Source organism: Malania oleifera, chromosome 9, assembly GCF_029873635.1.
Source record: "Malania oleifera isolate guangnan ecotype guangnan chromosome 9, ASM2987363v1, whole genome shotgun sequence".
Lineage (NCBI taxonomy): Eukaryota > Viridiplantae > Streptophyta > Magnoliopsida > Santalales > Ximeniaceae > Malania > Malania oleifera.
This window is the reverse complement of record NC_080425.1, coordinates 54,158,294-54,172,893: the sequence shown is the minus strand read 5'-3', so window position 1 is coordinate 54,172,893 and position 14,600 is coordinate 54,158,294. Positions and strand designations below refer to the sequence as shown.

Here is a 14,600-nt window from a genome sequence, read left to right as displayed (position 1 = left end):
TTTTTTAGGATTTGTAGCAAATTTCTGTGATCTTTAGCTGATATTGCAGCTTTCGTATTGTTATTTTTGCATATAACTTCTTTATGATGCATGGATGATAAACTGGGAGGACATGATTGGTAGGACATCTAAAGATGTGCTACCTTATCCTGAAAGATGGGGTGTTAATGCTGTTTAAATGGGCGTTAGTGCTGAATGAAGTGGCATCAAATGTTTTCAAACTTTCTCATCTCTCATACTCATGTTATCTATTGCCACTGTGCTTTGAGTTTGAAGAGATTTCTTCCCCATCAAGTATGTTATAGCATGGTTTAAAACAACTACTCTCGTGGGTGTTTCCATGTCAAGGGCCTAGAGCTACGACCTTTGGTTAGTTGGGATGTAATATGTACCTTAAGATCTGTTAGGGGGGTTTTGGCTTGGATTATTCACTGGAATTTGGCCTTTGTTTACGCTATTATTTTTTTTTCATTATTATGATTATTATTGTAAAAAATATTAAAAATTATCATATTATTATTTGTTTTCATTACTATGATTATTATCAAGTATTATTATTCTTGTTATGAAAAATTCTTATTGTTATTTATTTCACTATTGGTTGTTATTTACTAATTATAGTTGTGATTATAATAATTTATATAATGTTCCTATTAATTTTTTACGTTATTATGATTATTGTTGTAAAAATATTATTATTTGTTTTCCTTGCTCTGGTCATTATCAAATATTATTATTCTTGTAGTTAAAAATTATTATTTTTTAATTATAGTTATTAGTTTTCTATATTTTGATTATTTAATTATTTTTATTTTTTAATCATAATAGTTGTAGTATTTATTGTTGCTGTTAATCTTTTCGTTATTATGATTAATGATTATTGTTGTAAAAATAAAATGTATTATTAGAAGTTCTCATTATTATTATTTTTAAATGAAAAAATTATTGTATTATCAGATTCACTGTTATATCCTTAATTAGTAAAAACGATGGGTAGCTACAGGGGCATTTTAAGAATTTGAAAAATCAGTTTAGAATAATTGTCTGATAGGGGGTACCTTTCTATTAGTAATAGATTAATTTTAAGCATTCTAGTTTTTATTATTACTAATTGTTAAATAATAATTATTATTTGTTGTCAGTAATAATCATTCTCATTATTATTATTTATTAATTATTATAAATATATTGTTTTAAGTTATTATGCTTATTATTATAAATGTTAGTTAAAAACTATGATTATTATTATTATTATTATTATTAGTTGTGTTTGGTGCAGCCACATGGATGTACCAAATGTAGTTGGGGTCTCGTGACAATTTTATGGCAAGCTTAACAATTCTTTCCCCTTTATGGAAACATATTCTAGTGAGTTCTGTAATCCTTCAGTAAATGGATTTTACTGATCTGAACTAGAGGATGTGCTGAAGACTCCAGCTCAATGACGTGAAGATATGATGCTGCTCTGATAGCTAAGCTGCATCTCTGTGCTGCTTCAAGTGAATCTGCATTGCTGTCATTTCTCTGACATTGTCCCAACAGTCTTCCAGCATCCAAACAATGAGTTTTTCACCCCCTACAAAGATTATCAGCACTGGGCTGTCGAACCTATTGGGCCTGAATTTCCTTAAAGTTTTGGATTTTTACCTTGTTTTCTCCTCCTACCCTACCTAATTTCATGTACCTAATTTTCTCTTCAACCAATTTAGGCTTATTATCCATAATTTTACCACAAACTGAGTTTCATGGGGTTTCACCATTCTTTCAAGGTGGAAATGAAAGTATTTAAATTTGATGGAATGGAGAATGAATTGATCCTTATTACCAAGTTTGTGGGTAGCCGATTGTCTTTTTTAATCCTGAAAATTTGAAGAGTTTTCAGTGGTTTTGACTCAGATTTTGGCCTTGGTTTAGATAAGAATTTTGTGGGTTTACTTCTTAGAGTGAGGAAGGTGGCTTCCTTCATCTAGAGGTACTTGGGAACATGTGGGGAAAGATTTTGTGTTTGGAAGGGTATAAGAGGGAGGTTCAGGCAGCGCTTTTCTTTTTCCTGGGTTTCTGAGGCAGATGGATGGTCATGGTGGAAGCTCTTCTGTGCCTTGAAGGTAATTATTGATTGAGAAGAGAGAATTTGAAGGCTAAAGGGATGATGTTTTGTTGTGCCAATTGTGGGTCCACAAATCTGTGAAGGATCAAGGAAATTGGGAGCTTGTCGTGCTGAGAAGGCAGAATACTTCCTACACTGAAGCTCTTCGATCAGTTCTGACAAAGGGCACCATAGTTGCCAGTTAGGGGGCGGTTCACTATATCTGGTACCAGATTATGAATAATCTGGGATCCTCTTTGAGCATAGGGCAAAATGGCAGGAAGGGAAGGGGATTTTGGGATTGAGCTGAGGATTTCAATTTTAAAGCAGTTGGGAGGTTGATATCTGGTTTTTACAGCAATGGGCTTAACTCTCTAGGGTGTGGAGTAATCTTTTTTGTCTTACTGGACAAAGTTAAGTGTTTCCAGAGTCAATGGAGGATTTGTTGGCTCTCTCTCTGAGGTTTTGGAAAGGGTAAAGATGGTTTGGCATTGTGCAGGTGTGCAATTTCTGCAGTTCTGTAAGGATTTAGTTGGAGCGGAATGCTGGTATTAGTTTCAGGAAGAGGATTTCTTTGATTATGCTTTGGGATATGATTCAGTATATGGCCTTCCTGTGGGCTTTGCAGCAGGATGTCTCAAAGAGTTTACATTTTTGGATTTACAGCATGATTTGCTGGCTATGCTTTTTGATTTCTTATTTTATTTTATTTTTTATTTTATTTTATTTTATTTTATTTTGTGTTTTTTGTTATTGTATCTTTTAAGGAGGATTTCTTATGCTCCTTGTACTTCTTAAAAACAATCTCTTCTTTTTCGATCAAAAATTATTTTAATTTTTTTCCATTATTATGATCAAGTAAATATTATTGTTGTTCGATCAATGGGTTAGGTTGCTCCTTTGTGACTGGTTCATGGTTCGAGGCCAAGGAAACAGTTTTTCTGGATAGAAGCAGCAGGGATAAGGCTGTGTGCACTGTGACGACCCTCCCCCCTACCCTCACAAAGCAGGGAGTCTTATGGCCTGGGGATGCCCTTTTTGGCCATTATTATTATTAGATAACAAATACTTCATTAATGTAATAAAGAAGGCAAAATTACAGGAAAATAGGACAAGCCATCGTCCTCCTTTGCTGCAGAAGCGAATGGATAAAGGAAACAAATTACTTGCGCCAATGTTGCCTTCCAGACCCTATGGATATCGGACAGCGAAATACACTTAAAACCTCAAAAGAATGAGCCCAAAATGTAGCAAAAAATGAAGCTTTCTCCCAAATCAAAAGTTTTGGAGTCTTCTATTATTATTATTATTAAAATAAATTATTTAATTTTATTACAATTGTTATTATTATACATTGTTATATACATATGCACATTAAAAGAATGTACGTAATATTAGTACAATTCCAAGTTTAGAGATATTTTAGTTATATTATTGAAATAATTAGAATATCTATATTATGCTAAATGTTGTAATCTTACCTTTTAGTCTAATGACAGAGCAAACAAAAGTATTCCTGTGAGCTGGTAATCCTATTCCCAGGCATAAAATTCATGGGAAAGTGATTCTTGGAGGGCATCAAAGAGAATGAGCTGAACACCCCTTATTATAATATTAATTTGATTGCATTCGCATGTCATAGAATGTCAACATGAACTTAACATGGTAATCAGATGCTTAAAGAGAACAGAAAAAATATTAAAAAAAAAAAATGTTTTCAATTCATTACAAGAAAAAATAAATTAATCTTACAATTGCCCTTGACCAGTTTTCAGGTTTCTGAATTCCTTCATAGCTAAATTCATTTGCAACGGCGTTGAAATTATAAAAAAAAAAAGTTTAAGATTACAATAATTGTTCTCCCAGTCAAGCGTAAAATATTTTATTATCATTAATTCAATAATCCTACTGCAGGAGTCCTAAACTAATAGTTGAGCTCATTTCATTCAGTATAATGTGAATATTATACAAACATGATTTCACATATCAGCAACTCATTTTTTCATCATTCATCATATATCAACGGCAATTCATCATTACTTGCCACAGTTTCAATTTGACACAGGTGTACCTGCACTCACCAATACCTACACACACACACACACACACACACAGAGGGTTATTTTGTTTTTTGAAAAGGGGCTATACCTGTATCACACTTGTCTCGATAAGTTTTGCAGGTTAAGCTCCATAAGAATAATCCTCTTTGAATTGTGGGGATTAAAATGGATTTTATTTTGTATGCCTACATGAATATCCTTCCTATTCAGGAAATTTTGTGATTGTTACTTCATTATGTATATTAATTTGGTCTCCCTCCTATTCAGGCTCAGGGCAGCTAAAGGAATGGGTGGCTCTTAAAGGTGAAGGAGACAATGCGCCTAGAATACGAATTGCCCGTTCTGCAACGACAACACAATTTGAAGGAACAAGGAAGAGGCGAAGAGCAGTCATGGGCAATTACACTTGGTCTGTTGGAGACAGAGTTGACGCATGGGTACAAGAATGGTAAGCATGTACATTTTTAGTAACATACTAGGTAATTACATTTATGTTGCATGGTCTTGAGTACTAGTAGCATTCCAAACCAGTTGCTCATTATTGATAATTGCCTCCTGAGCTTAGAAATGTCGACAAAATTTGACATCTTGATTTCTGATCCATCAAGAGAGTCATGGAAGGCTTTATTAATTTTCTTTTTTAAACTTGACATTACTGGATTTCTGGTATATGTTTATATGTGTGTGTGTATTAGAATGATTGTTTTTTCTCTTTACTGCCCCCTCTTTTCCTCTTAATACGGCATTCACAACTACATTGCATATTACAAGATAAGTTTTAGAGTTTGGATCCCTATATGCTACCTGTTAAAAATTTTCAGTTTCTGTCTATAATGAAGCACATTAATTGGGTTTGATTGTGTTATTTTATTTTTTCCCAGCTGGTGGGAAGGAGTTGTCACAGAAAAGAACAAGAAAGATGAAACTGCATTAACAGTCCATTTTCCAGGTAGTTGCATAATCAAATTTCCTTTCTTAATATGTGTCTTCATCATATAATTTGAAGTTTGTTGAAGTTCTTGTTTGAGAAATATATTTTATCAAGTAATATATTTTTTGTATGTTCTTTTTGCAGCTCAAGGAGAAACATCAGTTGTTAGAGCTTGGAACCTTCGCCCATCTCTTATTTGGAAGGATGGGGAGTGGACTGAATGGTCCAGTTCAGGGGAGAATGATTCTTCTAACCGTGAGGTGTCATGTTTGTGTGTGCATATTTTATTTATTTATTTATTTTTCCAACTTCAAAGTTCTTCGTACATTTCTATGTCATTTTTGCATGTGCATATGTTTGTTTGTTTGTTTTGTTTTTGTTTTTTTTTTTTTTTCTGAATTTTTCTTAAGAAGATGCATATGCTGCATCTGAAAATTTTAATAAAATTAAAGGGCAAGTGAGGTGACCTAAGTTCTAATAAAGCACATGCCTTGTGTAGGTAGATACCAGATGCAAGAAGCGTGGCAAAAGATTGTTTAGGACAATGAAAGTTTTCTTCATTTTGGAACTGAATTTTTATTAGTACTTTATAGATTGGATATCAAGTTCAATAATTAATTTTAATATGGATTATATTATCAAAGAAAAAAGAAAATTTAAAATGGATGAAAGATGAAGTTTCTGCCATCTTGTATAGAAATAGCTTTTTGCATTGACATATCTTAACCTCTTAGAAATACAATGTTGAACTTGGAGATATCTTCATTCATATCCATTGCCCTCACAATGATTGAGCAAAAGTAAAATTTTTTTTGGTGTGAAAAAATGGGGCTTGCTGTTTTGATAATTTAAGACTTAATATATTGTCAAGCAAGATAAGTAGTTATTTCATTACAAGAGATCAGAAGATGATAAAAGTACCATCATTGGGTCCTATAAAGGAATATTTGCATAAGAAAAATTAAGAAAGGACATGAACAATTGCATCTGGAATAGATCAATGTTAAGTGTAATTTTTTTTTAATAAACTTAAAAGCAAAAAATATTTTTTAATATAACATTGCAATAATGTAGGCCCATATAGGAGTATATTTATATTATTAAAAATTAAGAATATTTTTGTACTTATTAGACCCACAAGCAGGTATTTTTTGTATGAGCATAGGGATACTTTTGTCAAACACAATGTTTTACACAATGAATACATTGGATAGTACAGATAACTCTTTTTGTTTTCTCAGTTTATATCAGTTTTTCTTATTTCCAATTTTGCATTTATATCCCGGAGTTTAATATATGGTGTTCAGGGTGATACGCCACGGGAAAAGCGACCAAGGTTAGGAAGCCCTGCAGTAGAGGTGAAAGGGAAAGACAAGACATCAAAAAATTTTGAAATGGTGGATTCTGGAAAACCTGAAGGGTCAAAATTACTTGCTTTATCAGTCAATGATAAGGTATTTAATGTTGGTAAGAATTCAAAGAATGATGGTAAGCCTAATACCCTCAAAACTATACGAACTGGTTTGCAAAAAGAAGGATCTAGAGTGGTATTTGGTATCCCTAAGCCTGGAAAGAAAAGAAAATTTATGGAAGTGAGCAAGCATTATGTTGCAAATCAGAGCACTAAAATTAATGAAGCAAATGATTCAGTTAAACTTTCAAAATTCTTAATGCCTCAAGGATCACGTGGTGCATCTAGAGTTGATCTCAAAGAAAAACGGGCAGCTGAATCCAAGGCTAAGGTTCCTAAGTCCGGAAAACAGCAAAATGCTTCTAGTAGAACCACAACTCAAAAGTATAATTTATTGACATCTACATTATCTGCCTCTCAAGAAGACACTTCAAGAGATGATTTAGATAATATCAAGGATTCTATTAGCCAGGATGAGAATGCAATAGACCAACAGAATCTGAAGGAGTTTGGATCCTTTGCTAATGCTGAGGGGGCAGCCGAGGGCCCAATCTTGTTTTCATCATTACCTCTTCCACAAGATGCTCCAGGCAGTAAGAAAATGTCCACATCAACTGCTAAATCCGCACGTGTGAGTAAAGGAAAGCTTGCTCCAGCTGGTGGTAAGTTGGCAAGAATTCAGGAGGACAAAATTTTTAATGGTAATTCTGGAAAATCAACATCTGAGGTTGTTGAGCCCCGCAGATCCAACCGGAGAATCCAGCCAACATCAAGAGTAAGTCCTCATATTTTTTATTTTAGATCTCCAAGTAAGGTGTTTCTATTAACGTGTTGAAAAATTCTTGTGGTGTAAATTGATGCATCAAAATAACTTAAATGAACATGATTCTTACTTTCCTCTCTTTATGATAAGTAGTCTAGTTCCTTCCCCATCCCCATCCCCATCCCCATCCATCCCATTTGTGTGTGCATGCAACTGTGATGCAAGGTGCGTAGCGCATTCACTTCAGGTCTTGTAGATTTTTGAGATGTACAACATTTACAGAATTTCTCTTTGCCACCCATGCACTTCATGGCTCATAGCTTTTCTGCTTGTACAACATTAACAGAATTTGTCTTTGGGTTCTATATGACAGGCACATAAGTGCTATATAGAAGCCAAAATGAAACTAAGCTCTATTTTTTATGCGCATCTAGAGAAGTTTCCTTGTATGACCTCTATTGTCAAAATAAAGTCACTTTATTTATAATTGTTTTAAAATTTTTCATATTAAGTGAAAAGCTGGAATAATTATTGATGGAGGATGTTGAGGTCACAGATGAGCAAGATTGAGAAATCATACTTACATATTTTTTTAATTTTTTTTCTCCAAATGCTCTCTCGTAGTTATCTTAGAAAGTAGGATTTTAGTTTGATAGGTCTCCTTAAGTGGCTAGGTCCTGCATTATTTGGTACCACAGAGCACAGCCACCACAGCTGCCATCACTTGGTATCCATCATCACCATCAAGCATATGTCCACGGTCCACCATCACTACTCCACAGTTCCAACATCATTGCTGCCTGCTTGGTGCACCAGCAATGTCAGTGACAGTTTCCTGCCCCATACCTTCAACTCCCAATCTCTGTGTTCCTCTAATCATCATTATTGCTAAAGAGAAGAAATTAGAGGCACTATGCTGCTGTTGTGGTACTATGTTGTTTACCTGGTCCAAGCCCCTCCAAGTTCCCGCCTAAATCCACTGGCACAGCGAACAACAAGATTTATCACTAATGGAGCTTCAACTCTAGCTCCATCACTTGAAGTTTACGCCTCTGTTGATTTTTTTGTGCTCTACTGTTGATTGCTCTTGCTTATGCTATTGAGCTCTTCAATGCTCTGAAGAGGAGTCGCGGGTCTCGTGATAAATAGAAACTAGTAGAGCATTTTTCTGCTTAACCTGTGCCCTGAACCGGTTTAGTCCTGAACTACTGATTCAATTAAAAGATGTGAACCTAACCAAACCAGTCATATAGAATTTAAAAAGAAAATAAGAGAGAAGCAATGATCAATGTTAATCTGTCCATTGGAGAGTTCACATGCAAAAGTTAAGGGAGATGAACAGGATCATGGTTGTTAAATCGGGATCCAGATCTATGATCTTACTTTACCAAAATTATCTTGATCCTATATAGAATCACAAATTGATAGTATTTGGGGGGATTGGTAGGATCAGTGGTGATGGTAGGATTGTACTAGGATCATGGCAGGATTTAAGATCGTATAATGCCATTTTGGTGAATTGATCTACTACAGCAGAGATGGAACCATGTCTCTAGGCTGATTTAGGGAGTCAATGAACAAGGTCTATACTCAGGTCTCTCAAAGGCTTGTGTGGCAAATGAAATGGTGTATAAAATCCTGTGTTTTATCTTGTTGATTTCATTTGCTGACAAGTACGTTAGTGGGAGATATAATAGCTATGCTGTTCTTCAATGAAGGAAATTATCTTTTCTCTCCCCAAATGATCAGTATCCCTCTGGCATGCAATTCTCACACTGGGACATCCATAAAATAAGTGCGTAGAATGTGTAACCTAGAGTTGTTGAAGGCATAAGCCTCATGGATGAAAAATTCTACAAACTCTATGATTACCTCCACCCACCTCTTGACAAATGATTCCAGGATCAGGACAAGCAGAATAATCATCCTTTAAGCACTCAAATTTGACTATCTCGGCATTCATGACATGAAGAATGACTACAACTGGACTAAGGCCATCAGTTCACATAAACTATCACCAAACATCCATTGTCAATGGAGCCACTAAAACTTTACAAAAATCACAATATATTCTATTCTCTTGTAGGAATGCGGAAACCCCCTTTTGGGGGGGAGAGAAAAGACCAATATTTTCTTTGAGGGTTAGGAGACCCAAAACTTTTGCTTTTGATTGAGAAGAGAGAAAAGATGGATTTGATGCAATATGCTAAGGCTAAAATGTCTTAAAAGACCCTTTAGGTTATGTTACTCCAGCAAAGAAAGATGTCAGGAAAAGAAAAATGAAAGTTGGTTTTCACTGATTGGGCTAACTAATGGAGCCTTTGTTTTGCATGACAGACCTTTCTTTTGTGATACAATTTGTATGTGTGCGATACGTGCATCTGTACAATGTCATTTTTTCCCTTCAATTTGTTCCATTTTATATGATACAGACATGTGTGCATGCTTGCATGTGAAATGCTCGACTAACACCCAGATGTGACGTAATTTGTTAACAGTCTTGTGGAGCTGTTGGGAAAATAATCTGAATTTTTAGATTAAGTTTATGATTGAATTTGAGCACCATCCTGAAATAGGTGGACCTCGGCTATGTAGTAAAATTTTACTTCTTCTGAAATTTTCAAATTTTTTCAAATACTGTTGGTGTGATTGATGAGACCCATCTGAATATTGAATGAGCCTCAAATTTGATGAGCCAACAAGGCATAAGATGAATTTCCAATTTAACTGTTGAGAGCTCCTTCTTTTTTTTTTAACAGTCTTATGTGGGCAGTGAGCAGCTTAGAAAGGTGACACCAAAGGCCTGTTTAGTTTTGAAAAACAGTTTGTTTTCCATTTTAGTTTTCCAAAAAAATTACAAAAGTTAGTTAATTTTTCATTTTTTCAGCCTTTGTATGAAATAAGTGAACAATTAACAGTTTTGACACTATTTTTTTTGTGAAAATAGTTTTATCTTTCATTTCTTATTTTTCAAATAATTACAAAAATGTCACCTTATTTCCAATTTTATATTTTATGTAGAAAAGTTGGAATACATCTTTCCATTATTTTTTTAGATTTTTAACTCTTACTATGTTAGCACGGAATTCGGATGCTAGACTTTAATTTGTGTGGATTATGTATAGAATTTCTTTTAAATCCACATAAATCCAAATTCAAGCCCCAAACTCCATAATTCTAAGTATTGCCTTATACAAAGTTTGGAAAATGGGAAAACAAGTTATCTTTTTTTGCAATTATTTTGAAATCTAAAAATGAAAAATGAAAAATTATTTTGCACATTTTGATAAAATCTTTATTTTCTATCTTTTTAGTATGAATCTTGAAAATTTTAAAAATAAGTTAAAATTTTTATAATTCTTTGGAAAACTAAAAATTGAAGAGCATAAAATGTTTCCCACAACTAAACAGTTCCCAAGCTTGGGGATGCTTAGATGTCCACACATGCACACAGACTTGATGATATGATTCCAATAAAATTATTATGTCAACTATCTTATGGTGTATCTGTGATATTTTTACCTTTTTTTTTTACCCATACAGTGTTATTTTCATCATTTCTCAATTTTTATGCGCAACTAGCAGATAAAATATGACAGTTATCTGTGAGTCAATCAAATTGGTATAGCATTTGATTGCAGGATATTGGTTATTGTTTCTTGTTATCTTTTCTGTTTTTGCTTTACCTTTTTTCTGGTTGATTGCATTGCCCTATTTTATCAATATATGAATGATATCAGTTGAATTATGTGCTCATTTTAAACTTTAAATTCTCTTCCAGCCTGCTTTAGTATTTTGTTTTTCATTGTTGTTTTTGAATTATGATGCTTGCAGAGGTGTTTGCGTCCTTGGTTTTTCATGAGCATATTTATTCATTTTCTTCCGCCATTTTTTTTGTGTACATCGCTTATTTTTACGTTCTTAGTTCTTCCTTTTTGGCCTCCTTGACAAGCTGTGGTTTAGATCTTCCAAATTGACGTCTCTGAATACCCCTTCCCCTTCCCCAGGAAAAAAACATCACGGATCTCCTTTTTTCTGGTGGCTAAGACTTATAAAATTGTTCATGTTAACTTGTCTTCACAACCCATGCTCTGAAAGGATGCCTGCTGAAGAAGAAATTTCATTTGGTTATTATTTACTTGTTCATACTAAACATTGCTTTTTGATGAACTTGGGGAGGTCACAACAAATCTTCTTTCAAGGAAAGGATCAGAGGATAAAGAAGAAACCAGGGAGGCGAATAGAAATTGGAGACATGAGGAGAAAACAAGAGAGAAAAAGAGAGAAGACACGAGAATAATAGAGGGACACTGAGGATGGAAGAAGACATGAGAATAATAGAGGGACATTGATGATGGAAATTGAGCGAACAGCTCCCTATTATTTACATTCATCGTAATACTCATCATTCTTATTTTCTACTTTGGTGCCTTTATATAGGCTTGTATTTTAAATATGGAGTTGCTAAGAAAACTGAAGGTCCAATATCCATAGCAATAAGACTCAAAGTACCCTAATTTTCCCAAAAAAACTCTCAAAATAATACCTAAATATTTATTAGAACTTATCATACGAATTTCCATAACAAACCTCACTAAAATTATGGAGTCTAAAATTTCCCAAAAATCTAAAATATCATCTAATAATAACAATCAGGCCTAAGTCCCACTCGGTGGGTTGACCATGTGAATTACCTTCTGCTGTCATTTTTGCAGAGTCGAACAATATCTTTAGAAAGTTAAAGTGTGTTGTCAATTTCTTACTATCTCAGTCCAAGTAATTCTAGGTTACCCTGCTGCATGGAACACTATTTTTTCTAGGTTGCAAGTGCCCAAATCATCTTGACCCCCAATTCCTTTATGTAATCCTCAACAGGTGCTATGCCTAGCTTACCACTGATGTTTTCGTTATTTATTTTTATATTCTTGAGTTACTACTTATGAATATTAAATTTTTGTCATTGTTCCACGTATGAGAACTTGTCCTAGAGTTCTTAATTTTATTTTATTTGCTTTGTGTAAATGCAGTTGTCTATTGTATTTAATGAGGGTTTGAGAGGGATCCAGGTGTGGCAGGAGGCCAGGGGGGTCATTTCTGACTTTCCAAATATAGCAGGAGTGGGATTGTGGTACAGCATGCACTTCAAATGTGCAGCGGCAGTATATATGCTTAGATGCTGTAAATTATATATAATAACTAAAAAAGAATTTTAAAGCTATAGTTCTCTATTTTTCCGACTAGAAAATAACTTAAAAAATATTTAGTTGAATCTTTGGATTGCTAGGTTCATTTTTTGCCACAAAAAGTAACTGGCTTTGGAGTCTTCATACTGATTTGCTGTTTGATTTGGCATTTTTGTGGTTACTACAGTCTTACATTTTTTGTGTCAGATATTTTCCAAACCTTTTCATCATAGCAGATTGCGTTATACTTGTGGTTGCCCTGATGCATTCTTGTCAAAATTTCATCTAAGATTGCCTATTTATTGTAGTGGATTTGGCATAATTTGTGGTGAATGAGAAATGGAAAGTTGAATTCATTCCTTCAGCATTTCTATAGACTGCAATGAAATGCTTATATCTTTTGCTTACCTGCAGCTACTGGAGGGGCTGCAAAGCTCTATGATCATCTCAAAGATACCATCTGTTTCACATGACAAGGGCCACAAAAGCCAGAGCAGGGGTGTTTCTAGAGGTAAAAACTTCAAGCTTTGATCTGATGTTTGATTTTATGGGTTAATAGAACAGCAGTCCGCTGGAGTTGTTGCCCTTTTGGTTTGTCCCTCGGTCCATGCACATCTGCATGCATGAAATTTTGGTTGTAATGCGGGAATAACTGTGGAGCTGCTTGGTCAAACAGGTATTAACCATGGTTGAGAGGAGCTCCTTGCGATTGTGGAAATCAAGAGATTCTTCATGATTACCGGATGACCGATGCGTTCATGATAGCCCTTGCTCTGTTTTCTTCTTGTTCTTTTTGTATATTTATGGTAGTGGAGAAAGCTAGGAGAGGAAGTGTTCTTGCCTCAGTTGTAAAATCTAGTTTGTAGATGTTCATATTGATTAGCAACTTTTTACAATTATGATTTGATCTCCCTAGGGTTTACTCTCAACTAGGTTGTATGTGGAGACGCGACTCTCCATGTAGTAGGGCCTCAAACACTTCGTAAGTTCCTTCACATGATGGTAGCTTTCTGCTGCTATGCTCAAGTACTAGGATTTTTCTCATAAATTTTATTTCTTGTTTCCTTCTCTAATTTCTCTTTTCTTGAAGTTGGGTTGGTTAAATTCTTACGAGCAACTGCTGAACATGTTACATGAGCTTCGAGTTTGTTGCCAAGGGTCATTTAAATTGACATGATTTAAAGGAATCTTTCTTTCCAGTAAAATTATTTTTAATTTCCACTGCCAAAGAATAGGCGAGTATACATTTGGACATTTGTTAACTTGTGTTAGTGAAGGTAAATTAGTCTCCATTGCAGAAAAAGGGAATAAAAAAGAAGAGATGTGAAATAAGAGAGTTCAGAAAAAAGGAAAAAGAGAGAAAAATTATGAGGTTAATGGTCTATACGGTTCCATTACAAAATGCTTGTTGTAAGGGCTTCCTTTACATTTGAGTCCCACGCCAACTTCTTTCAATTGCAACCGGCATTTGTCATCCATAATAAATCACTAGAACAAAATGTTCGCTTGGATATCAAACTTTAATTGGAGATGGGAAAGGTTAAAAAGAAAAGAAAAGAAGTAAATTTATTTTCCACTATATTTTTTCTTTTTGATGTTGATGCTGAGTAAAAACATTTTTTTTTTTTTTTCGTTGATTTGGTATATTTTTTTAATTTTCTTTTCATTCCTTCATAATAATTCATCATATTTTCCTTTGCAAGTTTCAAACGAGGCATAAACATGCAAATGAAAGGCAATGAAGAGATACAAAATTCTTTATTCAATTTATAAACCAAATGTTCCTATCCACGTTAACTGAACTCTTCTAGCTGTACCATATAAATCTGTTCCTACGAATCACCATGGAGAAATGTTATTTTTACGTCCATTTGCTTCAATTGCTTATCATAATGTGTCACTAATCCCAGCACTACCCTGATGGAAGTGTGTCTGACCATAGGAGACAAGATTTCATTATAATTAACCCCTTTTCTTTTGTGAGTATCTCTTTGCTATTAACTGTGCCTTAAACTTCACTCCTTCCTTTTTTGATACTACTTCCTTCTTCCTATACACCCACTTGCAACCTATCGTCCTCTTCCCTTCTAGAAGTTCCACCAAATCTCATGTCTGGTTCTTATGCAATGACTTCATTTTCTCCACTATAATACTCATCCATCTACT

The 14,600-nt window shown here is 34.3% G+C and overlaps 1 protein-coding gene across 8 annotated transcripts in view; it reads left to right on the top strand.

Moving 5' to 3' along the window:
- Positions 1–13,507, top strand: part of LOC131163332 (uncharacterized) — a 31,389-nt gene extending 17,882 nt beyond the window's left edge. For 4 of the 8 annotated variants that reach the window (XM_058119912.1, XM_058119911.1, XM_058119906.1 and 1 more), the window contains exons 11-16: positions 4,414–4,594; positions 5,028–5,095; positions 5,222–5,337; positions 6,385–7,263; positions 12,849–12,945; positions 13,111–13,507. In XM_058119912.1, coding sequence (XP_057975895.1) covers positions 4,414–4,594; positions 5,028–5,095; positions 5,222–5,337; positions 6,385–7,263; positions 12,849–12,945; positions 13,111–13,127 — 1,358 coding nt within the window. In that variant the 3' untranslated portion in view covers positions 13,128–13,507. Of the gene's footprint in view, positions 1–4,413; positions 4,595–5,027; positions 5,096–5,221; positions 5,338–6,384; positions 7,264–12,848 lie in introns of all 8 variants that reach the window. The other 4 variants (XM_058119905.1, XM_058119908.1, XM_058119904.1 and 1 more) reach the window with 1 other exon arrangement.
- Positions 13,508–14,600: the final 1,093 nt, after the last annotated feature.